Here is a 26,978-nt window from a genome sequence, read left to right as displayed (position 1 = left end):
TGGATTACCGGCAGCGGTTGCTATGTTGGATTACCGGCAGCGGTTGCTATGTTGGATTACAGGCAGCGATTGCTACGGTTGGATGACAGGCAGCGGTTGCTATGGTTCGATTACAGGCAGCGGTTGCTACGGTTGGATTACAGGCAGCGGTTGCTACGGTTGGATTACAGGCAGCGGTTGCTATGGTTGGATTATGCTACGGTTGGATTACAGGCAGCGATTGCTACGGTTGGATTACCGGCAGCGGTTGCTATGTTGGATTACAGGCAGCGATTGCTACGGTTGGATTACAGGCAGCGGTTGCTACGGTTGGATTACAGGCAGCGGTTGCTATGCTCTCGTGCTCCCAGCTGAGGTGATTCATTCCTGTTTCTTGTGAAGCCGGAGCTGAGTGAGGTCATGGTTTCAGCCCCTGAATCTCAAAGTGGAATTTCCGGTTCTCCTAGTTCTGTTCAACCTTCTGTTCCAGCTCAAAGATTCTTGATCCGATGCATGAGTAAATTCAGAATTCCCTCTCGTTAGTTAAATCTGCCTATTTATTTTCAATCCTCTCATTTATCCTGCTGTTTTCTGCCCCACCCCCCGGTGAGGTTGAGGGCAGAGAGAGAGAGTGAGATCAACCCTGAGGCTCAGCAATGCCCGAGGGGGCCAGTTAGCAGGGGACACGTGACACACAAAGTAATAAACCCCCACCCGACAGCCCGGTGAGATCATCTGGTGAGGAGGTGAACAGTACACGGCAGGAAGATTCAAACAAGGCCCCCAGTCTGTGCTGATCTCAGCTGGGGTAATAGTGTGAGGTTAGGCCTTAGTGACCACTGGGTTAAGGAGAGTTCCTGCTCCCGATCACTGTCCAGTGACCCCTGGGTTCCTGCTCCCGATCACTGTCCAGTGACCCCTGGGTTCCTGCTCCCGATCACCGTCCAGTGACCCCTGGGTTCCTGCTCCCGATCACCGTCCAGTGACCCCCTGGGTTCCTGCTCCCGATCACCGTCCAGTGACCCCCTGGGTTCCTGCTCCCGATCACCGTCCAGTGACCCCCTGGGTTCCTGCTCCCGATCACCATCCAGTGACCCCTGGGTTCCTGCTCCCGATCACCGTCCAGTGACCCCGGGTTCCTGCTCCCGATCACCGTCCAGTGACCCCCTGGGTTCCTGCTCCCGATCACCGTCCAGTGACCCCCTGGGTTCCTGCTCCCGATCACCGTCCAGTGACCCCCTGGGTTCCTGCTCCCGATCACCGTCCAGTGACCCCCTGGGTTCCTGCTCCCGATCACCGTCCAGTGACCCCCTGGGTTCCTGCTCCCGATCACCGTCCAGTGACCCCCTGGGTTCCTGCTCCCGATCACCGTCCAGTGACCCCTGGGTTCCTGCTCCCGATCACCGTCCAGTGACCCCTGGGTTCCTGCTCCCGATCACCGTCCAGTGACCCCCTGGGTTCCTGCTCCCGATCACCGTCCAGTGACCCCCTGGGTTCCTGCTCCCGATCACCGTCCAGTGACCCCCTGGGTTCCTGCTCCCGATCACCGTCCAGTGACCCCCTGGGTTCCTGCTCCCGATCACCGTCCAGTGACCCCCTGGGTTCCTGCTCCCGATCACCGTCCAGTGACCCCCTGGGTTCCTGCTCCCGATCACCGTCCAGTGACCCCCTGGGTTCCTGCTCCCGATCACCGTCCAGTGACCCCCTGGGTTCCTGCTCCCGATCACCGTCCAGTGACCCCCTGGGTTCCTGCTCCCGATCACCGTCCAGTGACCCCCTGGGTTCCTGCTCCCGATCACTGTCCAGTGACCCCTGGGTTAAAGAAACAGACTTGCATTTCTATAGCGACTTTCACGATCTCAGGACGTCCCAAAACGCTTTACAGCCAATTAAATACTTTTGAAGTGTAGTCACTGTTGTAATGTAGGAAACGCAGCAGCCAATTTGTGCACAGCAAGATCCCACAAAAAACAAACGAATGATTGACCAGTTACTCCGTTTTGATTAAGGTCGAGGGTGAAATATTGGCCGCAGGTCACTGGGAGAACTCCCCTGCTCTTCTTCGACTAGTGGCCGTGGGATTTTATACATCTGCCTGAGAGGGGCAGGCGGGGCCTCAGTTTAACGCCATGTCCAAAGATTTGGACGGTGAGTTTGGGGAGGACATCACAGCCGAGCCTGAGAGTGTCCACACACAGACTCACCGCTGGGGGGGGCACTCTGTGATCAGTAACACAGTGTGACCCAGGGAGGCTCTGCAGACCCTCAACCAACACCCGGCGAGATCGGAGATCTCAGTACAGGCCAGCAGTCAAATCTGGGGGTTCCTGGTCTGTGTGGCTCAGGGATGGTGAGGCCATTAATGTCCCTCTCAGGAGGAAGCAGGTCCTTATCAGGCTCCCAGTTAACGTCACTGTGAGCCAACACACTATCTCCAAATAATTCTCTTTCTGGGATGGAGTGACTCATTGTTTCTCCCACATGGGAAATCTGGATGACATCATTGGGAAGGGGTGGGGTCAGACTCTGTTTCTATTTGAATAAATTAGTTTCAGTCCAGCCCTGACGCAACGATGACATCACCAAACGACCGAGAGAGCAACAGGAGAGAGAGATTGAGATTGAGAGAGACAGAGAGTATGAGAGAGAGAGAGAGAGAAAGAGACAGAGAGTGAAAAAGAGAGACAGAGAGAGAGAGAAAGAGAGAGAGAGTGAAAAAGAGAGACAGAGAGAGAGAGAAAGAGAGAGAGATTGAGATTGAGAGAGAGACAGAGAGTATGAGAGAGAGAGAGAGAGAGAAAGAGACAGAGAGTGAAAAAGAGAGACAGAGAGAGAGTGAAAAAGAGAGACAGAGAGAGAGAGAAAGAGAGAGAGATTGAGATTGAGAGAGAGACAAAGAGAGTGAAAGAGAGAGACAGAGAGAGAGAGAAAGAGAGACAGAGAGTATGAGAGAGAGAGACAGAGAGTGAAAGAGAGAGACAAAGAGAGAGAGATTGAGATTGAGAGAGAGATAGAGAGAGAGAGAAAGAGTGAGAGTGAGAGAGACAAAGAGACAGAGAGAGACACACACAAAGAGAGTGAGGGAGAGAAAGAGAGAGACAGAGAGAGAGACACACAAAAGAGAGTGAGAGAGAGAGAGAAAGAGAGTGAAAGAGAGAGACAAAGAGAATGAGAGAGAGACACAAAAGAGAGTGAGAGAGAGAGAGAGAGAGAAAGAGAGTGAGAGTGAGGGAGAGAAAGAGAGTGAAAGAGAGAGACAAAGAGAATGAGAGAGAGACACAAAAGAGAGTGAGAGAGAGAGAGAGAGTGAGAGTGAGGGAGAGAAAGAGAGTGAGAGTGAGGGAGAGAAAGAGAGTGAAAGAGAGAGACAAAGAGAATGAGAGAGAGACACAAAGAGAGTGAGAGAGAGAGAGAGAGAGAGAGAGAAATACAGAGAATGAGGGAGAGATTGGAGAATGAGAGAAACACACAGAGAAAGACAGAGAGAGAGAGAGAACAAGAAAGAAATAGAGAGGGATAAAGAAAGAGAGAGCGAGAGAGGGGAGACAGAGAGACAGAAGGGGGGATTTTAACTCCATGTTTTGAAATGAAAGTGATTCATTAAGTGTCTGTTACACACGTTCACAATATCACCCCCTCCCCACCTCCCCCCACCCCCGTGACTTACCTCAGTGCCGGCCGAGCAGACCAGAACTGGCCAATATCCACCAGCCACAACCAGCGAGCTACCTCGGGAGGCCTGGTTCAGGCGAGCTGTTGGCCTGAGGCACGGCCATTAAAATGAACCAGGACCTCTCGCAGCACCTCCCCCGGGTTAAAACTCCCCCCAAAGAGAGGAGAAAGAGAGAGGCAGAGTGAGAAAGGGACAGAGAGAGAGAGAGAGAGACAGAGCAAGAAAGAGACAGAAAAAGAGAGACAGAGGGCAGTGTCCTAGGCCCAACCATCTTCAGCTGCTTCATCAATGACCTTCCCTCCATCATAAGGTCAGAAATGGGGATGTTTGCTGATGACTGCACAGTGTTCAGTTCCATTCGCAACCCCTCAAATAATGAAGCAGTCCGAGCCTGCATGCAGCAAGACCTGGACAACATCCAGGCTTGGGCTCATAAGAGGCAAGTAACATTCACACCAGACAAGTGCCAGGCAATGACCATCTCCAACAAGAGAGAGTCTAACCACCTCCCCTTGACATTCAACGGCATTACCATCGCCGAATCCCCCACCATCAACATCCTGGAGGTCACCATTGACCAGAAATTTAACTGGACCAGCCATATAAATACTGTGGCTACAAGAGCAAGTCAGAGGCTGGGTATTCTGCGGCGAGTGACTCACCTCCTGACTCCCCAAAGCCTTTCCACCATCTACAAGGCACAAGTCAGGAGTGTGATGGAATACTCTCCACTTGCTTGGATGAGTGCAGCTCCAACAACACTCAAGAAGCTCGACACCATCCAGGACAAAGCAGCCCGCTTGATTGGCACCCCATCCACCACCCTAAACATTCACTCCCTTCACCACCAGCGCACAGTGGCTGCAGTGTGTACCATCCACAGGATGCACTGCAGCAACTCGCCAAGGCTTCTTCGACAGCACCTCCCAAACCCGCGACCTCTACCACCTAGAAGGACAAGGGCAGCAGGCGCATGGGAACAACACCACCTGCACGTTCCCCTCCAAGTCACACACCATCCCGACTTGGAAATATATCGCCGTTCCTTCATTGTCGCTGGGTCAAAATCCTGGAACTCTCTTCCTAACAGCACTGTGGGAGAACCGTCACCCCCTTAACCGTCTATATTCCAGGGAATACCAGCTTAGTTTAAGTAATCTCTCCTCATAATCTAATCCCTGGAGCCCTGGTAACATTCTGGTCAATCTGCACTGCACTCCTTCTAAGGCCAGTATATCCTTTCGAAGGTACGGTGCCCAGAACTGTACACAGTGCTCCAGATGTGGTCTAACCAGGGCTCTGTACAGCTGTAGCAAAACTTCCTCCCCTTTATATTCTCGCCCTCTAGACATTTGGGAAACAAAGGGTTTCTTCGATACACGGTCATGAAGTTAAACGTGACGTGACTGTCTCCTCTCCCTCCATCAGCTCCTTAACTGTTTACCAGGATCTTTAACCCAATAGTTAATCTTCAAACACGATTAAAATGTAACCAGTCAGTGAGAGCTGCCACTCAATGGCAGCGTGTGAATCGAAAATGTATTTACCGTTTACTATGCCCTAGCTGACCCCCTGTGGCATTGCTCGTGGCAGTCTGGTGCCTGGAGCCTGGTTCGTGATGGTTGATCGAGGTGTTTGTGATCTCTCCCTCTCTGGGAGTCAGCAGGTCGTGGGTTTCGAGCCCCAACTCCAGAGATACGAGCCCGTAATCCAGGCCGACACTCCCGGTGCAGTCGGAGGTGCCGTCTTTCGGACGAGACGTTAAACCGAGGCCCCGTCTGCCCCTCTCAGGTGGACGTTAACAATCCCATGGCCACTATTTGGAAGAAGAGCAGGGGGGAGTTCTCCCCGGTGTCCTGGGGCCAATATTTATCCCTCAACCACCACCTAAAATCATGAGCCGTCTGGACAAAGCAAATAAAGAAAAACGGTTCCCATTGGTGGAAAGGTCGCGAACCAGACGACACGGGTTTAAGGTGATTGGCAAAAGAACCAAAGGCAACATGAGGAGAAACTTGTTTACGCAGCGAGTGGTTATGATCTGGAATGCACTGCCTGAAAGGGTGGGAGCAGGGTCAATTGTAGCTTTCAAAAAGACATTAGATAGGCACCTGAAGGAGAAAAATTTGCAGGGCCATGGGGAAAGAGCGGGGGAGTGGGACTAGCTGGATTGCTCTTACAGAGAGCCGGTACAGGCTCGATGGGCCAAATGGCCTCCGATGATTCTATGATTCTGATTCTATGAAACGCCTGCTGTATCCACTCGCATAATAACAGTAACTGCACTTCAAAAAGTGATCAGCAGATGTGGAATGTTTCAGGGTGTTTCTGGGGGGTGTTATGGGTCTGCGTGAATTTCTTTTATTGCATTTATTACATTTGTTCCAACAACTTCCAATTTAAAATAAACGTTGAAACCAGAATAAAAATGTTGCAGATAAAAGTTTCAAAGGCACCTCATCAGCTACAGAGTGCAGAGACGGGTGTTTCCCAGGCAGGGTTTAGGAGCAGTTTTTACCCTGTGTCTCTGGGATTGGGAGTGTTTTATAAATCCAGTGTCTCTCTGGGATGAGGAGTGTATTATTTACCCAGTGTGTCCCTCTCTGGGATGAGGAATGTTTTATGTCCCCAGTGTCTCTCTCTGGGATGAGGAATGTTTTATTTACCCAGTGTGTCTCTGGGATGAGGAGTGTTTTATTTACCCAGTGTCTCTCTGGGATGAGGAGTGTTTTATTTACCCAGTGTCTCTCTGGGATGAGGAGTGTTTTATTTACCCAGTGTCTCTCTGGGATGAGGAGTGTTTTATTTACCCAGTGTCCCTCTGGGATGAGGAATGTTTTAATTACCCAGTGTGTCTGGGATGAGGAATGTTTTATTTACCCAGTGTCTCTCTGGGATGAGGAGTATTTTATTTACCCAGTGTGTCTCTCTGGGATGAGGAATGTTTTATTTACCCAGTGTCTCTCTGGGATGAGGAGTATTTTATTTACCCAGTGTGTCTCTCTGGGATGAGGAATGTTTTATTTACCCAGTGTCTCTCTGGGATGAGGAGTGTTTTATTTACCCAGTGTGTCTCTCTGGGATGAGGAATGTTTTAATTACCCAGTGTCTCTGGGATGAGGAATGTTTTAATTACCCAGTGTCTCTCTGGGATGAGGAGTGTTTTATTTACCCAGTGTGTCTCTGGGATGAGGAGTGTTTTATTTACCCAGTGTGTCTCTGGGATGAGGAGTGTTTTATTTACCCAGTGTCTCTCTCTGGGATGAGGAGTGTTTTATTTACCCAGTGTGTCTCTGGGATGAGGAGTGTTTTATTTACCCAGTGTGTCTCTGGGATGAGGAGTGTTTTATTTACCCAGTGTCTCTGGGATGAGGAGTGTTTTATTTCCCCAGTGTCTCTCTCTGGGGATGAGGAATGTTTTAATTACCCAGTGTGTCTGGGATGAGGAATGTTTTATATACCCAGTGTGTCTCTGGGATGAGGAATGTTTTATATACCCAGTGTCTCTCTGGGATGAGGAATGTTTTATTTACCCAGTGTCTCTCTGGGATGAGGAGTGTTTTATTTACCCAGTGTGTCTCTCTCTGGGATGAGGAGTATTTTATTTACCCAGTGTGTCTCTCTGGGATGAGGAATGTTTTATTTACCCAGTGTCTCTCTGGGATGAGGAATGTTTTATTTACCCAGTGTGTCTCTCTCTGGGATGAGGAGTATTTTATTTACCCAGTGTGTCTCTCTGGGATGAGGAATGTTTTATTTACCCAGTGTCTCTCTGGGATGAGGAGTGTTTTATTTACCCAGTGTCTCTCTGGGATTAGGAGTGTTTTATTTACCCAGTGTCTCTGGGATGAGGAGTGTTTTAATTACCCAGTGTCTCTGGGATGAGGAATGTTTTATTTACCCAGTGTCTCTCTGGGATGAGGAATGTTTTAATTACCCAGTGTCTCTGGGATGAGGAATGTTTTAATTACCCAGTGTCTCTCTGGGATGAGGAGTGTTTTATTTACCCAGTGTCTCTCTGGGATGAGGAATGTTTTATTTACCCAGTGTGTCTCTGGGATGAGGAATGTTTTAACTACCCAGTGTCTCTCTGGGATGAGGAGTGTTTTATTTACCCAGTGTGTCTCTCTGGGATGAGGAATGTTTTATTTACCCAGTGTCTCTCTCTGGGATGAGGAGTGTTTTATTTACCCAGTGTGTCTCTCTGGGATGAGGAATGTTTTATTTACCCAGTGTGTCTCTCTGGGATGAGAAATGTTTTATTTACCCAGTGTCTCTCTGGGATGAGGAGTGTTTTATTTACCCAGTGTGTCTCTGGGATGAGGAGTGTTTTATTTACCCAGTGTGTCTCTGGGATGAGGAGTGTTTTATTTACCCAGTGTCTCTCTCTGGGATGAGGAGTGTTTTATTTACCCAGTGTGTCTCTGGGATGAGGAGTGTTTTATTTACCCAGTGTGTCTCTGGGATGAGGAGTGTTTTATTTACCCAGTGTCTCTGGGATGAGGAGTGTTTTATTTCCCCAGTGTCTCTCTCTGGGGATGAGGAATGTTTTAATTACCCAGTGTGTCTGGGATGAGGAGTGTTTTATTTCCCCAGTGTCTCTCTCTGGGGATGAGGAATGTTTTAATTACCCAGTGTGTCTGGGATGAGGAATGTTTTAACTACCCAGTGTGTCTCTGGGATGAGGAATGTTTTATATACCCAGTGTCTCTCTGGGATGAGGAATGTTTTATTTACCCAGTGTCTCTGGGATGAGGAATGTTTTATTTACCCAGTGTCTCTCTGGGATGAGGAATGTTTTATTTACCCAGTGTCTCTCTGGGATGAGGAGTGTTTTATTTACCCAGTGTCTCTCTGGGATGAGGAATGTTTTAATTACCCAGTGTCTCTCTGGGATGAGGAATGTTTTATATACCCAGTGTCTCTCTGGGATGAGGAATGTTTTATTTACCCAGTGTCTCTCTGGGATGAGGAATGTTTTATTTACCCAGTGTCTCTCTGGGATGAGGAATGTTTTATATACCCAGTGTCTCTGGGATGAGGAGTGTTTTATTTACCCAGTGTCTCTCTGGGATGAGGAATGTTTTATTTACCCAGTGTGTCTCTCTGGGATGAGGAATGTTTTATTTACCCAGTGTCTCTCTGGGATGAGGAATGTTTTATATACCCAGTGTCTCTGGGATGAGGAGTGTTTTATTTACCCAGTGTGTCTCTCTGGGATGAGGAATGTTTTATTTACCCAGTGTGTCTCTCTGGGATGAGGAATGTTTTATTTACCCAGTGTCTCTCTGGGATGAGGAATGTTTTATATCCCCAGTGTCTCTCTCTGGGATGAGGAATGTTTTATTTACCCAGTGTGTCTCTCTGGGATGAGGAATGTTTTATTTACCCAGTGTGTCTCTCTGGGATGAGGAATGTTTTATTTACCCAGTGTGTCTCTCTGGGATGAGGAGTGTTTTATTTACCCAGTGTGTCTCTCTGGTAAACCCAATGTTCTCACAATTCCTTCCTCTCGAAACTTGTTTTGTTTCCCAATCGAAACCCGACGCGCGTTCCCGAGGAGGCGGGGCGCGCCCCCGGGATCCCAGTTATAAACAGGTGCAGGTGTGGCCGGGCTCAGGTAGACGGGGCGAGGGTTCGAGTCCGGACGGAGCAGCAGGAACAACAACAACTCTAAAAAAAAACACCGAGCCAACTTCGCACGGGTTATTTCGGACCGGTTTGTCTCAGTTTCTCTTGTTTCTTTGACCCGGTGCTCAGGATGGCCAACTCGGGGCTGCAGATTCTCGGTTTCGCCCTGGCTCTGCTGGGCTGGATCGCCGTGGTCGCCAGCACCATCATGCCCCAGTGGAAGATGTCGAGCTACGCCGGGGACAATATCATCACCGCCCAGGCCGTGTACCAGGGGCTGTGGATGAACTGCGTGTACCAGAGCACCGGGCAGATCCAGTGCAAGGTGTACGATTCCATCCTGGCGCTGGGAGGTGAGGAGCCGGAGGGGGGGGGGAGGAGGGAGGGAGGGAGGGGGGGGGGGGGAGGGGAGGGGGGGGGGGAGGGAGAGAGAGAGGGAACAGACCGGGTCAGCCCGGGGAGAGAGGGGGAACAGACCGGGTCAGCCCGGGGGGAGAGAGGGGGAACAGACCGGGTCAGCCCGGGGGGAGAGAGTGGGAACAGACCGGGTCAGTCCCCCCCGGGGTGGTGAACTCTCCAAAATGTGTTTAATCGAAGCTTGGAAATTGTTCAATTTTCCAAAAGTTGGGAATTTAAATGTTCCAATTTTAAAAAAGTTTTTTTTAAAAAGCAAATTCTATTTGAAGTCTGTTTTTAAAATCTTTTTTGAAATGACCTCCTTGCCCTCTGTGGGATTGGATTATTCCACCCCCTCGACCCCTCTTTTCCTTCGCCTGGAGCGGAGATTAAAACAAAGAACCGCCTCCGAACCGTGCGGTTTGAAACCTTTGGACTCCGTGCGGCTCCTGCACTGGAGGAGAGGAGGAGAGAGGGTGAGGGGGGAGGGGAGAGGGAGGGTGAGGGAGGAGGGGAGGAGGGGAGGGGAGAGGGAGGGTGAGGGAGGAGGGGAGGGTGAGGGAGGGAGGGTGAGGGAGGAGGGGAGGGTGAGGGAGGAGGGTGAGGGAGGAGGGGAGAGGGAGGAGGGGAGAGGGAGAGAGGGAGAGGGTGAGGGAGGGAGGAGGGGAGAGGGAGAGAGGGAGAGGAGGTGTTGTGGGGCGGGGGGTGGTGGTTGGGGAATGAATCCGGTTGGACTTTGTACCTTCCTGTTCATAAATTGTGTCTCTCTCTCTGTGTCTCTTTGTCTGTCTCTCTCTGTGTCTCTTTGTCTGTCTCTCTCTGTCTCTGTGTCTGTCTCTCTCTCTGTCTCTTTGTGTGTCTGTCTCTCTCTCTGTCTCTTTGTGTGCGTGTCTCTGTCTCTCTAGTCACGTCCAGTCCTTGTTCCTGGGGTGAAACTGTAAAGTTGCCTTTTGCTGAGTGACTTTGGGATTAAACCCGAAGTCAAATGTATATTTTTGAGGCTTGTTTGAAGTTGCCACCAGTTGCATTGCAGGCACTGGGAGCCATCTTGTGTGGATTTATCTAATCGTGTTGGTGAAATTTAAACATAAATATTGATAAACCCAATGCTAAGGTCAGATTAGGTACACTGTGTGACAATAAAAAATGTAATTTAGGCAATAAACAGCATTGTTTGCTCGAGATACTGTACAACACTGTGATATGAGAGGGTTCACAACCATATTGGGGGGGGGTTGGGTTGTACCTCTTCCTCTTTGTGGTGGGGGGGGGGGGAAACAAAGGTTTGGGTTGTACCTCTTCCCCTTTGTGGGGGACACACACAAAGGTTTGGGTTGTACCTCTTCCCCCTTGTGGTGGGGGGGGGGGAGGAAACAGAGGATTTGGGTTGTACCTCTTCCCCTTTGTGGCGGGGGGTGGGGGGGGGGAAACAGAGGGTTTGGGTTGTACCTCTTCCCCTTTGGGGGGGGGGGGTGAGACAGGGGATTGGATTGTACCTCTTTCCAGTCCATTTCTGAAGCTGTGTGGGAGAGGGCTGGTACTGAACCATATGGACTGGGAGGGCCTCTGGTTCCACCCATGTTCCTGCTGAGCTGACTGGTCTCGGGTGGGCAGGTACTTTTATTATTGCTGCATGTAGTGGGAATGCCTCTGGTTAGGGAGGGGAAGACCAGCTGGTATTCCTGCTGGGAAGTGTGGGTATTGGGTCAGGGCAAGATCAGGCTTGGTTACGATGCAGTTGGCCCTAGTGACCCAAGGGAACCAATCTCAGTTCTTCCGTCTCATCCCTACCTGGTGCGCTCCCCTGGCACGGGCTACGTGTGTACTTGTTGGGTGAGGTCAATTTCGTGCTGAGTTGTGATGCTCCCCACAGTCGAACGCCCTGCCGGCTCCCAATGTGTGGGCTTGGGCACGAAGGAAAGCTACTTGGGCAGTAGGAAGCTATCTCCTTCAGGGAGGGACTGACAAGGGAATGAAGAAAATGGCTTTAGAATGAGTGGGACCCATGTGAACCCAACCCGAGAACTACCTGGAACGAGAGCCTAGAATCTCCATCGAAGGACGGGGCCTTCACACGTCTGTTTAGTGCAAGGTGGCAGTGTGACTGGGCTCTCTTGGCAATCAGGCCAGTGCAATATCACCATCCTCCCAGTTGGGTTATGCTGTCCTGCCCCTTGCCCCTCCTCCTCCTCCTCCTCCACACCCCCCCACCCCAAGTCTCCAGCCTGCTCAGTGTGAGTCACAGTTTTGTGTATTTTGGACACACTGGTCTTCCTGTGTTCCTGGGCTTTGTCTCAGTAACTCCACAATGAAACTGCCTGATTTGCCAATGGCTAAATGAAGAAAGCTTCCATTCACTTAATGTAAATACAGAAACCTCCCTCCCTCCCTCCCTCCCATCCCCCCCCCCCCCCCCCCTCTCCTGCACCAGGAATTGAAGAACCCAGAACTGGCCTTTGTATAATGTTCCTGTACCTGGATTACCCTCCCAGTGTCCGTGTGAAGATTTCCCACTGAGCTGACCATCTCTGTCTCTGGCTGGACAGGATGAAGTGAAATCTCCCTCAAATCAGAATCATGCCCCAGCTTAAGGAGAAGGATCAGCCAGGGGTTTTCTATCTAATTGCCATCCAGTGACCCCCTACTAGACGGACGAACGGGAGGCGAGGCCCTGTAGGGTGGGGGGGGGGGTGAAGGGAGAAGAGACTGTAGGGTGGGGGGGAGGTGAGGTCCTGTAGGGTGGGGGAGGTGAGGCCCTGTAGGGTGGGGGAGGGGGAGGAGGTGAGGTCCTGTCGGGTGAGGGGGGGAGGTGAGGCCCTGTCGGGTGAGGGGGGGGGGGGGTGAGGCCCTGTCGGGTGAGGGGGGGGAGGTGAGGCCCTGTAGGGTGAGGGGGGGGGGGGGGAGGTGAGGCCCTGTCGGGTGGGGGGGGGGGGGGAGGTGAGGCCCTGTCGGGTGAGGGGGGGGGGGAGGTGAGGCCCTGTCGGGTGAGGGGGGGGAGGTGAGGCCCTGTCGGGTGAGGGGGGGGAGGTGAGGCCCTGTCGGGTGAGGGGGGGGGAGGTGAGGCCCTGTCGGGTGAGGGGGGGGGAGGTGAGGCCCTGTCGGGTGAGGGGGGGGGAGGTGAGGCCCTGTCGGGTGAGGGGGGGGGAGGTGAGGCCCTGTCGGGTGAGGGGGGGGGAGGTGAGGCCCTGTCGGGTGAGGGGGGGGGAGGTGAGGCCCTGTCGGGTGAGGGGGGGGGGGAGGTGAGGCCCTGTCGGGTGAGGGGGGGGGAGGTGAGGCCCTGTCGGGTGAGGGGGGGGGGAGGTGAGGCCCTGTCGGGTGAGGGGGGGGGAGGTGAGGCCCTGTAGGGTGAGGTGGGGGGGAGGTGAGCCCCTGTAAGGGGAGGGGGGAGGTGAGCCGAGCCCCTGTAGGGGGAGGGGGGGAGGTGAGCCGAGCCCCTGTAGGGGGAGGGGGGGAGGTGAGCCGAGCCCCTGTAGGTTGCTCTGGGCTAATTGACCCCAGCACCTTCCTTGTCCGTATTTACCTGTAGTTTTGAGCGTGGTTCCTGTGAAATGCAGTTTGTTTGTGTTTTTTGTGGGGGGGAGGGGGCGGGGAGCGGGCTTGTGACCTGCAAAAGAGAACATTCCAGTTTGAACTGGTTTTGGCCACACCTGCTGTAAGCCAAGCGGTCGGTGACTGTTTGGTTTTATTAGAAATGGTTCCCTGTGAAAAGAGGGAAGTGTTACTGATCAGAGAATCTCTGCCTATCAGCTGATCTCTCTTTTAGGGAAGAATTTCTGCCTCTTTCCCCGCCCGCCCCCCCCCAATTTAATGGCTTGTGTTCAGCTTCTGAATCTCTGAAACTCATCCCAACATGGGATTGAGCCTCGTGGGTGGGATTGTCCCTCCAATGTCCTCCCCTGAGGACACGGACTCTCACTGGGGGTATGGGTTCCACAGACACCGGACTCTCTGGGCATCGATGAGTTATTCGCCCAGGAGGTGGGTCGGCTGTTTGTTTTTCCAGCAACGCCTCAAATTTGAAATTCACATCCTCGTGTTCAAATCCCTCCACGGCCCCCCACCCCCCTCCAATCTCGGTAACCTCCTATGACCCTCCGAGATCTCTGCGCTCCTCCAATTCTGGTCTCTCGCGCATCCCCGATTTCCTTCGCTCCACCATTGGCGGCCGTGCCTTCAGCTGCCTAAGCTCTGGAATTCCCTCCCTAAACCTCTCCGCCTCTCTCTCCTTTTAAGACGCTCCTAAACCCCCCTCCCTCCTCCTTTAAGATGCTCCTTAAAACCTCCCTCTTTGACCAAGCTTTTGGTCACCTGTCCTAATATCTCCTGATGTGGCTCAGTGTCAGATTTTGTCTGATAATCGCTCCTGTGAAGCACCTTGGGACGTTTTACTACGTTAAAGGCGTTTATATAAATGCCCCTGATTTCAGGGGTGGGGTTTAGATTTCCCCAAACACTGGTTAAAATCCCAAAGTAAAGAGTGTGGAATTTGATTTCGGTCACCATGGAATGAGGTCTGGTTAGCGACTCCGATAGTGCCCACTGTGCTCTGCCCTCCCTCTCTCCCTCTCTCCCTCTCTCCCTCTCTCCCTCTCTCCCTCTCTCCCTCTCTCCCTCTCTCCCTCTCTCCCTCTCTCCCTCTCTCCCTCTCTCCCCTCCAGTGTACAAGTACTTCGAAGCTACGACACGAAATGCAGGCCATTCGGCCCAACCGGTCCATGTCGGCATTTACCCGCCCTGGTCCCTTTATTCTTCGTCTGCCTATCCAGTCTAATCTTTAATGTTTCTGCTTCAACCACATGCCCTGAATTCCACAGTCTCTCAACTCTCTCTGAGGAAGGTTCCTTCTTTGTTCTAAATCTCCTCTCTCTGATCTTGTATCGATGGCCCCCCCCTCAACTACTGGGAACAGTCTGCCTCTATCTCTCCTATCCCATTCTTTCATAATTTTAAACATAGAATCTTACAGCACAGAAGGAGGCCATTCAGCCCATCGTGCCTGTGCCGGCTCTTTTGAAAGAGCTCGCCAATTAGTCCCATTCCCCTGCTCTTTCCCCATAGCCCTGCCAATTTTTCCCCTTCACGAGATAGTCCCTCGTCCTTATCATACCTCCCCGTGATCTGTGTTCTTTGAACAAAACACACCTCTTTTTTTCTGAGTCTTTCTTTGTATTTGTAGTTCCTCGTCGCAGGGTGAGATCTTGTCTAGTTCGAATTGGCATAGAGGCTAAGCTGCTCATCCCTGGCGGATTTTAGCTATCTGTACACGTGGCGTCATTCATGGCTCAGTGGGTAGTGCTCTTGCCTCTGAGTCAGAAGGTCGTGGGTTCGAGCCCCACTCCAGAAACTTGAGCACAATATCCAGGCTGACCCTCCCAGTGCGGTACTGAGGGAGTGCTGCACGCTCTGAGGTGCCTTCTTTTGGATGAGACGTTAAACCGAGGCCTGTCTGTCCCCTCGGGTGGACGTAAAAGATCCCACAGCATTATTTGAAGAAGAGCAGGAGAGTTCTCCCCGGTGTTCTGGCCAATATTTATCCTTCAACCAACATCACTCAAAAAAAAAAAAGATGACCTGGTCATTATCACATTGCTCTTTGTGGGATCTTGCTGTGTGCAAATTGACTGTTTTCTACATTGCAACTGAGCACACTTCAAATGTACTTAATTGGTTGCAAAGTGCTTTGGGGCGTCTTAAGGTCGTTGAAAGGTGCTATATAAATGCAAGTTCATTCTTTTTGGCACATCAAGTGCCTCTGCTATTTTGCATGTCCTCTGAGGTGGTTAATTGGTGCTTTCTAGTTAGTCAGGAGCTTTGTGACCCTCTTTAATATATAACTGAGCAGGAGAGCGTGACCACAGTGTTCAGTTCCTCCTGCTCTTTGAACGCTGCAGTCGGGCTGGGTCTCCAACTCCTGCTGCACGGTTAACCCTTGCACTGCTGCCCCAGTGTTACCTGTTACTAGCAGCAACCTATCTGTGCACACTTCCCTAAACTAGGGGCCACTGAGACTCATTGTAGTGCCTCAGTTTATAGAATCATGCAGCACAGAAGGAGGCCATTCGGCCCATTGTGCCTGTGCTGGCTCTTTGAAAGAAAAACTTCCATTTCTATCGCGCCTTTCACGAACTCAGGATGTCCCAAAGTGCTTTACACCCAATGAAGAGCAGTGACTGTTGTAATGTTTGAGATTGATAGATTTTTGTTGGGTAAGGGTATTTGGGATATGGGGTTGAGGTGTAGATCAGCCATGATCTGATTGAATGGCAGAAAGGGGCTGAATGGCCTCCTGTTCCTATGAAACAGGGCGTCCGCTGCACTGCTGGCAAAGTCACGGTGGCAGAAGGAGGCGATGGTGGGTGGGTCAGCACTGTGGAAATTCCCGGCCAAGGTACCTGCGTCTGATCGGTCGAGGGTCGAGGTCGAGTCCTCGGCTGTCGTAGGGCTAACTCCATTCTAACCCCTTGATTCTCTCTTCCAGGTGCCCTTCAAGCAACACGTGCCCTGATGGTGGTGGGAATTGTGGTCGGGGTCCTCGCCGTGGGCATCAGTTCAGTGGGGATGAAATGTACCAGATGTGGAGGAGATGATAAAGTGAGGAAGTCTCGTATTGCGATGGGCGGTGGCATTGCTTTCGTCCTCGCAGGTAAGGTCATCTGTTTAACTTTCTCCTTCCCACAAAGTTGACCCAACTCGGTGTGGCACTGGGGACCCACGGACCTGGGGGTCTCAGCCTTCAATCCAGGTCTGTGTTGAGTTGGGGGGTTAGGTGGTTGGGGCAATACCATTGCACCCTGTGTTAGAGAATCAGCAGGGGTCCCCAATCCTTGTTCGTTGTCCAGTGACTCCGACTAGAAAGTGTGTATGGATGCTGGATGAGGACAGGATCAGGCTGTTTTTTTTCCCCCTCTCCCTCCATGTCTTGCTATGTCTCGCACACAAAGAATGGGCCCCTCAGAGCATGGCTGAGACCTGTGGAACTGAACCCCAGCAAGAATCTGTTGGGGGGGGGGGGGCAAGAGGTGGAGAGCTCTTGAACTGAGTCCAGTCCGACTTCCTTGACACTGGATTGAGTTGGGATCTATCTTTGGCCTTCCCCCCCTCCCCCTGTAAAGTGTTCTTTAATTCCTCTTTTTGGCTGGATTCAGCCCTGGAGAAAGGGCACTGGTCTAAACGATCACAGCTTTGCTTGTGTCTATTTGTTTGCCTGTTCTGTTCGGTCACTCTGGGGGTGAAGGGCGTTGGCTGGGATGTGCTTTGTGCTGAGCCTGGATGGTGTCACCTTGCCAGGAATCCAACTGTTTGCTGAACTTCCAACCTTCACTCTACCGCCGAGCAAATGAGTTAGTCAATACTAGCAGAACAAACGGTTTAAGTTGGGCGTTTAAATTGCCTTGAGTGCTCCTGAGCTAGGCAGTTCTGGTCCTCCTGTCGTTCGTTACAAGTTCAATATTTTACAGAATGACTCTGACCTCCTTGGCGTCAGTCTCGACACTGAGTAGACGTGTCCCCGTCAAACCAGTTCCACCTTCCCCTCCGGCCACTTTCTCAGGCCGGACCGGACTGTTCACAACCTCCTCATCCTATCTGACCCTGAGCTAAGTTTCCAATCTCATCCTCTCCATCACCAAGACCGCCTACTTCAACCTCTGTAACATTGCCCGTCTCCGCCCCTGCCTCAGCTCATCTGCTAAAATCCTCATCCGTGCCTTTATTACCTCCAGACTTGACTATTCCAATGCTCCCCTGGCCGGCCTCCCACCCTCCACCCTCTGTAAACTTCAGCTCATCCAAAACTCTGCTGCCCCGTGTCCTAACTCGCACCGAGTCCCGTTCACCCATCACCCCTGTGCTCGCTGACCTACATTGGCTCCCGGTCCGGCAATGCCTTTTTTTTTTTTAAGAAGTTTTCATCCTTGTTTTCAAATCCCTCCATGGCCTCGTCCCTCCCCTGTCTCTAACCTCCTCCAGCCCCTACAACCCTCCGAGATCTCTGCGCTCCTCCAATTCTGGCCTCTTGCGCATCCCCCACTCCCTTCGCTCCACCATTGGCGGCCGTGCCTTCAGCTGTCTAGGCCCTAAGCTCTGGAATTCCCTCCCTAAACCCCTCCACCTCTCTCTCCTCCTTTTTAAGATGCTCCTTAAAACCTCCCTCTTTGACCTGTTTGGTCCCCTGTCCCTAATATCTCCTTTGGCTCGGTGTCAGTTTTTTTGGCTGATTGCTGTGGTGAAGCACCTTGGGACATTTGTACTAATTAAAGGCATGATTTAAATGTAAGTTGATGATGTGTGACTTTGAGACTGAATGAATTCCTGCCCTGGGTGGACACCCCATGTTAACTGTGTCGAACACTCCAAATGCCAGCTCAGTCTCTGTCAATGTTTTACCATCCCCGTAACCACCCATCTCTCTCTCTCTCTCCCCCGCAGGCCTGTGTGTGCTGATCGGTGCCTCTTGGTATGGAAATCAGATCGTCCAAGACTTCTACAACCCACTGACTCCTGTTAACACCAAGTAATTACCATCTCTCCTTCTACGGGACGCAGTTAGTGGGGGTTTAACTCTGCTCCGTGCTGCTCAAAACCTCTTTTTAATTTGCAATCAGCCCGTAGGTGTTGGTCCTGCCCTGTGGCCCAGCCCTTGTGAAATCTTGCTGGCTGTTTGCCGTCGAACTGGTCTGTCGTGTTTCTTTACTGACTCTCTCCGTGTGTGTGTGTGTGTGTGTGTGTGTGTGTGTGTGTGTGTGGTGGATGTTCTGTTGTGTAACACCATAGGGTAGGGTTGGTAGGCCTCAAACTGAATCCCAGGCCTGTGCTGGGTTAGATGACCTCTATCCTGCCATTCCAACTGAGGAGAGGGAATTGGCTCCAGCATCCCTTTGCTAAAGAGGGCAAACCGCACCCCCCCCCCCCCCCCCCCCGGGGTTTGCACTCCTGCTGTCGGAATGAGGATTGGATCAGGCTGTGATGCCTGGCACAGTTGAAAAGCTTGCTGAAACTCTGGGCTTTGATGCGACGAATGGGCCTCTCGGGTGAGGTACCAGGTTGGTGCATGGTGCTGGGCAGGAATTAGACTCTCGCATAAGTGCTTTCAGGAGAGGTTCCGGGGGAGGATGATCGGAGGGTGGGGTGTTAATTGGATTCTATCTGAGGTGTGTGTGTAGTCAGACGGTCGTGGGTTCAGGCCCTATAATCCAGGCCGACACGCCCAGTGAGGCGGTGCTGCACTGTTGGAGGTGCCGCCTTTCGGATGAGATGTTAACCGCCTTTCGGATGAGATGTTAAACAGAGACCACGTCTGTTAATGGACGCCCCCCCCCCCCCCCCCCGGTACTATTTGAAGAACAGGAAAGTTCTCTGGTTAGGGTTGCCTGCTCCGGTTGGATGCATTGGGAACAGGAGGAGGCCATTCAGCCCCTCGTGCCTGTTCTGCCCTTCAATTAGATCACGGCTGATCTGTACCTGTATTCCGGGAGGTGTCATCACCATGACCTCTCTCCTCCCGCCCCCACACTCCCACCATTGGTTGCCCAACACGTCCAACATGGTGCCTTGACCTGACACCACCAATAACCAGTTGCCTGATCATTTATCTCATTGGCGGTTATGGGATCTTGCTTTGCACAATATAGCTGCTGTGTTCCAGTCCGCCTGTATTGATGGATATGAAGATCTGGATCTGCCTCTTTCTCCAAGCCCTAGTGTGAAACCTCTGCTAATGAGGCCCATCAGGGGCCTTCCTGCCTCCCAAGTCTTGCTCTTTGAAATTCATTATCAGATCCCCAACGCCTTAGGGAGGAGGGGAAGGGATGGCGGAATGGCTGAGTGAGCGAGGCCTGGGGGGAAGGGAAGGAGGGAGAGTCTTGAACCGATCGACATCACTCTCACCTGAGTCAGAAGGTCGTGTGTTCGAACCCCACTCCGGAGACATAAGCACAAAATCCAGGCCGACACTCCCAGCGCCAGTGCCGGGGGAGCGCCGTGCCGGGGGAGCGCCGCTGTGTCGCTGCCGTCTTTCGGCTTAAATGTTAAACTGAGACTGCCCATCTTGGGTGGATGTAAAACATCCCACGGCCACTATTTTGAAGAGCAGGGGAGTTCTCCCTGGTGTCCTGGGCCAATATTTATCCTGCAACCTGCATAACTTTAATAATAAAAAAAAGACCTGTACCCCAGTGTTATACAGTGACAGACCTGTACCCACCAGTGCTGTACCCCAGTGTTATACAGTGACGGACCTGTACCCACCAGTGCTGTACCCCAGTGTTATACAGTGACGGACCTGTACCCACCAGTGCTGTACCCCAGTGTTATACAGTGACGGACCTGTACCCACCAGTGCTGTACCCCAGTGTTATACAGTGACGGACCTGTACTCCCCAGTGCTGTACCCCAGTGTTATACAGTGACGGACCTGTACCCCAGTGTTATACAGTGACTGACCTGTACCCCAGTGTTATACAGTGACGGACCTGTACCCCAGTGTTGTACAGTGACGGACCTGTACCCCAGTGTTGTACAGTGACGGACCTGTACCCCAGTGTTGTACAGTGACGGACCTGTACCCCAGTGTTGTACAGTGACGGACCTGTACCCCAGTGCTGTACAGTGACGGACCTGTACCCCCCAGTGCTGTACAGTGACGGACCTGTACCCCCCAGTGCTGTACAGTGACGGACCTGTACCCCCCAGTGCTGTACAGTGACGGACCTGTACCCCCCAGTGCTGTACAGTGACGGACCTGTACCCCCCAGTGCTGTACAGTGACGGACCTGTACCCCCCAGTGCTGTACAGTGACGGACCTGTACCCCCCAGTGCTGTACAGTGACGGACCTGTACCCCCCAGTGCTGTACAGTGACGGACCTGTACCCCCCAGTGCTGTACAGTGACGGACCTGTACCCCCCAGTGCTGTACAGTGACGGACCTGTACCCCCCAGTGCTGTACAGTGACGGACCTGTACCCCCCAGTGCTGTACAGTGACGGACCTGTACCCCCCAGTGCTGTACAGTGACGGACCTGTACCCCCCAGTGCTGTACAGTGACGGACCTGTACCCCCCAGTGCTGTACAGTGACGGACCTGTACCCCCCAGTGCTGTACAGTGACGGACCTGTACCCCCCAGTGCTGTACAGTGACGGACCTGTACCCCCCAGTGCTGTACAGTGACGGACCTGTACCCCCCAGTGCTGTACAGTGACGGACCTGTACCCCCCAGTGCTGTACAGTGACGGACCTGTACCCCCCAGTGCTGTACAGTGACGGACCTGTACCCCCCAGTGCTGTACAGTGACGGACCTGTACCCCCCAGTGCTGTACAGTGACGGACCTGTACCCCCCAGTGCTGTACAGTGACGGACCTGTACCCCCCAGTGCTGTACAGTGACGGACCTGTACCCCCCAGTGCTGTACAGTGACGGACCTGTACCCCCCAGTGCTGTACAGTGACGGACCTGTACCCCCCAGTGCTGTACAGTGACGGACCTGTACCCCCCAGTGCTGTACAGTGACGGACCTGGACCCCCCAGTGCTGTACAGTGACGGACCTGGACCCCCCAGTGCTGTACAGTGACGGACCTGGACCCCCCAGTGCTGTACAGTGACGGACCTGGACCCCCCAGTGCTGTACAGTGACGGACCTGGACCCCCCAGTGCTGTACAGTGACGGACCTGGACCCCCCAGTGCTGTACAGTGACGGACCTGGACCCCCCAGTGCTGTACAGTGACGGACCTGGACCCCCCAGTGCTGTACAGTGACGGACCTGGACCCCCCAGTGCTGTACAGTGACGGACCTGGACCCCCCAGTGCTGTACAGTGACGGACCTGGACCCCCCAGTGCTGTACAGTGACGGACCTGGACCCCCCAGTGCTGTACAGTGACGGACCTGGACCCCCCAGTGCTGTACAGTGACGGACCTGGACCCCCCAGTGCTGTACAGTGACGGACCTGGACCCCCCAGTGCTGTACAGTGACGGACCTGGACCCCCCAGTGCTGTACAGTGACGGACCTGGACCCCCCAGTGCTGTACAGTGACGGACCTGGACCCCCCAGTGCTGTACAGTGACGGACCTGGACCCCCCAGTGCTGTACAGTGACGGACCTGGACCCCCCAGTGCTGTACAGTGACGGACCTGGACCCCCCAGTGCTGTACAGTGACGGACCTGGACCCCCCAGTGCTGTACAGTGACGGACCTGGACCCCCCAGTGCTGTACAGTGACGGACCTGGACCCCCCAGTGCTGTACAGTGACGGACCTGGACCCCCCAGTGCTGTACAGTGACGGACCTGGACCCCCCAGTGCTGTACAGTGACGGACCTGGACCCCCCAGTGCTGTACAGTGACGGACCTGGACCCCCCAGTGCTGTACAGTGACGGACCTGGACCCCCCAGTGCTGTACAGTGACGGACCTGGACCCCCCAGTGCTGTACAGTGACGGACCTGGACCCCCCAGTGCTGTACAGTGACGGACCTGGACCCCCCAGTGCTGTACAGTGACGGACCTGGACCCCCCAGTGCTGTACAGTGACGGACCTGGACCCCCCAGTGCTGTACAGTGACGGACCTGGACCCCCCAGTGCTGTACAGTGACGGACCTGGACCCCCCAGTGCTGTACAGTGACGGACCTGGACCCCCCAGTGCTGTACAGTGACGGACCTGGACCCCCCAGTGCTGTACAGTGACGGACCTGGACCCCCCAGTGCTGTACAGTGACGGACCTGGACCCCCCAGTGCTGTACAGTGACGGACCTGGACCCCCCAGTGCTGTACAGTGACGGACCTGGACCCCCCAGTGCTGTACAGTGACGGACCTGGACCCCCCAGTGCTGTACAGTGACGGACCTGGACCCCCCAGTGCTGTACAGTGACGGACCTGGACCCCCCAGTGCTGTACAGTGACGGACCTGGACCCCCCAGTGCTGTACAGTGACGGACCTGGACCCCCCAGTGCTGTACAGTGACGGACCTGGACCCCCCAGTGCTGTACAGTGACGGACCTGGACCCCCCAGTGCTGTACAGTGACGGACCTGGACCCCCCAGTGCTGTACAGTGACGGACCTGGACCCCCCAGTGCTGTACAGTGACGGACCTGGACCCCCCAGTGCTGTACAGTGACGGACCTGGACCCCCCAGTGCTGTACAGTGACGGACCTGGACCCCCCAGTGCTGTACAGTGACGGACCTGGACCCCCCAGTGCTGTACAGTGACGGACCTGGACCCCCCAGTGCTGTACAGTGACGGACCTGGACCCCCCAGTGCTGTACAGTGACGGACCTGGACCCCCCAGTGCTGTACAGTGACGGACCTGGACCCCCCAGTGCTGTACAGTGACGGACCTGGACCCCCCAGTGCTGTACAGTGACGGACCTGGACCCCCCAGTGCTGTACAGTGACGGACCTGGACCCCCCAGTGCTGTACAGTGACGGACCTGGACCCCCCAGTGCTGTACAGTGACGGACCTGGACCCCCCAGTGCTGTACAGTGACGGACCTGGACCCCCCAGTGCTGTACAGTGACGGACCTGGACCCCCCAGTGCTGTACAGTGACGGACCTGGACCCCCCAGTGCTGTACAGTGACGGACCTGGACCCCCCAGTGCTGTACAGTGACGGACCTGGACCCCCCAGTGCTGTACAGTGACGGACCTGGACCCCCCAGTGCTGTACAGTGACGGACCTGGACCCCCCAGTGCTGTACAGTGACGGACCTGGACCCCCCAGTGCTGTACAGTGACGGACCTGGACCCCCCAGTGCTGTACAGTGACGGACCTGGACCCCCCAGTGCTGTACAGTGACGGACCTGGACCCCCCAGTGCTGTACAGTGACGGACCTGGACCCCCCAGTGCTGTACAGTGACGGACCTGGACCCCCCAGTGCTGTACAGTGACGGACCTGGACCCCCCAGTGCTGTACAGTGACGGACCTGGACCCCCCAGTGCTGTACAGTGACGGACCTGGACCCCCCAGTGCTGTACAGTGACGGACCTGGACCCCCCAGTGCTGTACAGTGACGGACCTGGACCCCCCAGTGCTGTACAGTGACGGACCTGGACCCCCCAGTGCTGTACAGTGACGGACCTGGACCCCCCAGTGCTGTACAGTGACGGACCTGGACCCCCCAGTGCTGTGCAGTGACGGACCTGGACCCCCCAGTGCTGTGCAGTGACGGACCTGGACCCCCCAGTGCTGTGCAGTGACGGACCTGGACCCCCCAGTGCTGTGCAGTGACGGACCTGGACCCCCCAGTGCTGTGCAGTGACGGACCTGGACCCCCCAGTGCTGTGCAGTGACGGACCTGGACCCCCCAGTGCTGTGCAGTGACGGACCTGGACCCCCCAGTGCTGTGCAGTGACGGACCTGGACCCCCCAGTGCTGTGCAGTGACGGACCTGGACCCCCCAGTGCTGTGCAGTGACGGACCTGGACCCCCCAGTGCTGTGCAGTGACGGACCTGGACCCCCCAGTGCTGTGCAGTGACGGACCTGGACCCCCCAGTGCTGTGCAGTGACGGACCTGGACCCCCCAGTGCTGTGCAGTGACGGACCTGGACCCCCCAGTGCTGTGCAGTGACGGACCTGGACCCCCCAGTGCTGTGCAGTGACGGACCTGGACCCCCCAGTGCTGTGCAGTGACGGACCTGGTCCCCCCAGTGCTGTGCAGTGACGGACCTGGACCCCCCAGTGCTGTGCAGTGACGGACCTGGACCCCCCAGTGCTGTGCAGTGACGGACCTGGACCCCCCAGTGCTGTGCAGTGACGGACCTGGACCCCCCAGTGCTGTGCAGTGACGGACCTGGACCCCCCAGTGCTGTGCAGTGACGGACCTGGACCCCCCAGTGCTGTGCAGTGACGGACCTGGACCCCCCAGTGCTGTGCAGTGACGGACCTGGACCCCCCAGTGCTGTGCAGTGACGGACCTGGACCCCCCAGTGCTGTGCAGTGACGGACCTGGACCCCCCAGTGCTGTGCAGTGACGGACCTGGACCCCCCAGTGCTGTGCAGTGACGGACCTGGACCCCCCAGTGCTGTGCAGTGACGGACCTGGACCCCCCAGTGCTGTGCAGTGACGGACCTGGACCCCCCAGTGCTGTGCAGTGACGGACCTGGACCCCCCAGTGCTGTGCAGTGACGGACCTGGACCCCCCAGTGCTGTGCAGTGACGGACCTGGACCCCCCAGTGCTGTGCAGTGACGGACCTGGACCCCCCAGTGCTGTGCAGTGACGGACCTGGACCCCCCAGTGCTGTGCAGTGACGGACCTGGACCCCCCAGTGCTGTGCAGTGACGGACCTGGACCCCCCAGTGCTGTGCAGTGACGGACCTGGACCCCCCAGTGCTGTGCAGTGACGGACCTGGACCCCCCAGTGCTGTGCAGTGACGGACCTGGACCCCCCAGTGCTGTGCAGTGACGGACCTGGACCCCCCAGTGCTGTGCAGTGACGGACCTGGACCCCCCAGTGCTGTGCAGTGACGGACCTGGACCCCCCAGTGCTGTGCAGTGACGGACCTGGACCCCCCAGTGCTGTGCAGTGACGGACCTGGACCCCCCAGTGCTGTGCAGTGACGGACCTGGACCCCCCAGTGCTGTGCAGTGACGGACCTGGACCCCCCAGTGCTGTACCCCGGCGCTGTGCAGTGACGGACCTGGACCCACCAGTGCTGTGCAGTGACGGACCTGGACCCACCAGTGCTGTACCCCAATCTAATGCTTGTGTTTCCTTTTCAGGTATGAGTTTGGATCCGCCATCTTTGTTAACTGGGCAGGTGCTGGACTGGTCCTGATCGGTGGTGGCATGCTGAGCTGTTCCTGCCCCAAGAGGAGCAACTACCCCAGGTCCTACCCTAAATCCAAGCCCAGGTCCAAGGCCCCCAGCAGCAACAAGGAGTTTGTGTGAGGCCAGGGTGCCCTGCACACTAATGGGGCAGGGAGTCCCAGGATCATTTGAAAACCTTAAACCTAACCTGTTAACTGAAGGAGCAACGCTGGGAGCTGCAGAATGAAGAGTGGATAATCTATTCAGTAGAACAATGTAAATTTATGCTGGGGGGGGAGGGGGGATTTTTTAAAACAATAACTTGTGAATTTGTGATAAGTTTTTTAAACCAGGCATTCCCTTTGTTTAGAAAGGGGTGGGGATTGATTGATTTTGTTTCTGACTGGATTCAGCAAGTAATGATGGATTGTTTTTGTCAGAATCTTGTACACGAGGCGACTTGAATTTCTTTTATTTTTAATATTAAAAGTCCTAATATTTCAGTCTCTCGTGTTCTGGGTTGCAGGCGGCGTTTGTGGAACTGGAACTGAGACTGTGCTGGTTGGGTCTGGTCATTCGATCCGAGGGACTCCAGGTAGTTGGCACTTCCTGTAGGCCCTGGTTTTATTTATTAACATTATTTGGTTCCTTGCACGAGGACATTTTTTTAACGCCCAGAAATACTGAGCTTTCTCTGGGCTGCTCCCTCCGTTCCAACCTGCTCTGTAATCCTAGATGCCGTGCCAGGAAATTCTCTGTAATTCATAGTCTCAAATTCCCGATGCCTCTTTTAACCGGTGTAAACAATTTTACAACACCAAGTTATAGTCCAGCAATTTTATTTTAAATTTAACCGGGAGTGTTTTTTTTTAAGCTCACTCTTGATTTGGTCTGATTCCTAATCGATAGCCTTCCCGTTCCCTTCAGCCTCCAATCCCTAACCCCTGCCCCCCAATACAACGACCCACAGACCCTTTGAATATGGAGTGATTCCTCACTCCCTCCTCTCCCGAGAGGGACTCTCGTGACTTAATCCACTGTCCCTCGAGGCCTGGGGCCTATGTGTTCCAGTTCCCCTTGCTGCTGTGTAATTGATTTTACAACTTTTTAAGCTCAGAATTTTTTTTTTACACAGTGTGCCTGGAATCAAGGGGTTTTTAAAGTTTTTTTTTAAGGATTGTACCTGTACATTTTTGTTATAAATAAAATTTTTAATCACTTGTTGAAGTTTGTGTTTATTTTTCTTCCACGAGCGGGTTCCGACAGTTGGGGTATGTGGTGGCGTCTCTTGCACCCCTCCTGGGGGTGCTGATGGGTGGGAGGAAGAGAGGAAATGAGATGGGAGGTCAGACTTGTCCTCTCTTGAGGTTCAGTTCAATGGCCATTTGAGCCTGGATCCAGAGAGCTGGATTTTCCTGAGTGGGGCCTAGCTCAGGCTGCAGTGCTCCCCCTGCAATTACTGGCCTCCTACACCACGAGCTGGCCTTTGTGTGAGGAACACCCGGGGGCAGCCACTGCCCATGGGCCCTGTCTGCCAGCG

General features: G+C 54.1%; 1 protein-coding gene across 1 annotated transcript; it reads left to right on the top strand.

The window, feature by feature from the left end:
* Nucleotides 1–9,322: 9,322 nt before the first annotated feature.
* LOC137302528 (claudin-7-like) lies at nucleotides 9,323–26,658 on the top strand. Its single transcript, XM_067972265.1, has 4 exons — nucleotides 9,323–9,636; nucleotides 16,158–16,322; nucleotides 18,107–18,191; nucleotides 25,411–26,658. The coding sequence occupies exons 1-4, from the start codon at nucleotides 9,414–9,416 to the stop codon at nucleotides 25,577–25,579; spliced, it is 642 nt and encodes a 213-aa protein (XP_067828366.1). The 5' UTR covers nucleotides 9,323–9,413; the 3' UTR covers nucleotides 25,580–26,658.
* The last annotated feature ends 320 nt before the right edge of the window (nucleotides 26,659–26,978 follow it).

Source organism: Heptranchias perlo, chromosome 35 (genome assembly GCF_035084215.1).
Source record: "Heptranchias perlo isolate sHepPer1 chromosome 35, sHepPer1.hap1, whole genome shotgun sequence".
Lineage (NCBI taxonomy): Eukaryota > Metazoa > Chordata > Chondrichthyes > Hexanchiformes > Hexanchidae > Heptranchias > Heptranchias perlo.
The sequence above is the reverse complement of the archived record's forward strand: the minus strand, read 5'-3'. Positions and strand labels throughout refer to the sequence as shown.

What these genes read in the sequence shown, in the direction of transcription:
- LOC137302528 (XM_067972265.1), top strand. Translation starts at nt 9,414, where the DNA reads ATGGCCAACTCGGGGCTGCAGATTCTCGGTTTCGCCCTGGCTCTGCTG. An exon ending in TTCCATCCTGGCGCTGGGAG is followed by an intron (nt 9,637 to 16,157) that starts GTGAGGAGCCGG and finishes TCTCTCTTCCAG; the next exon opens with GTGCCCTTCAAGCAACACGT. An exon ending in CATTGCTTTCGTCCTCGCAG is followed by an intron (nt 16,323 to 18,106) that starts GTAAGGTCATCT and finishes TCTCCCCCGCAG; the next exon opens with GCCTGTGTGTGCTGATCGGT.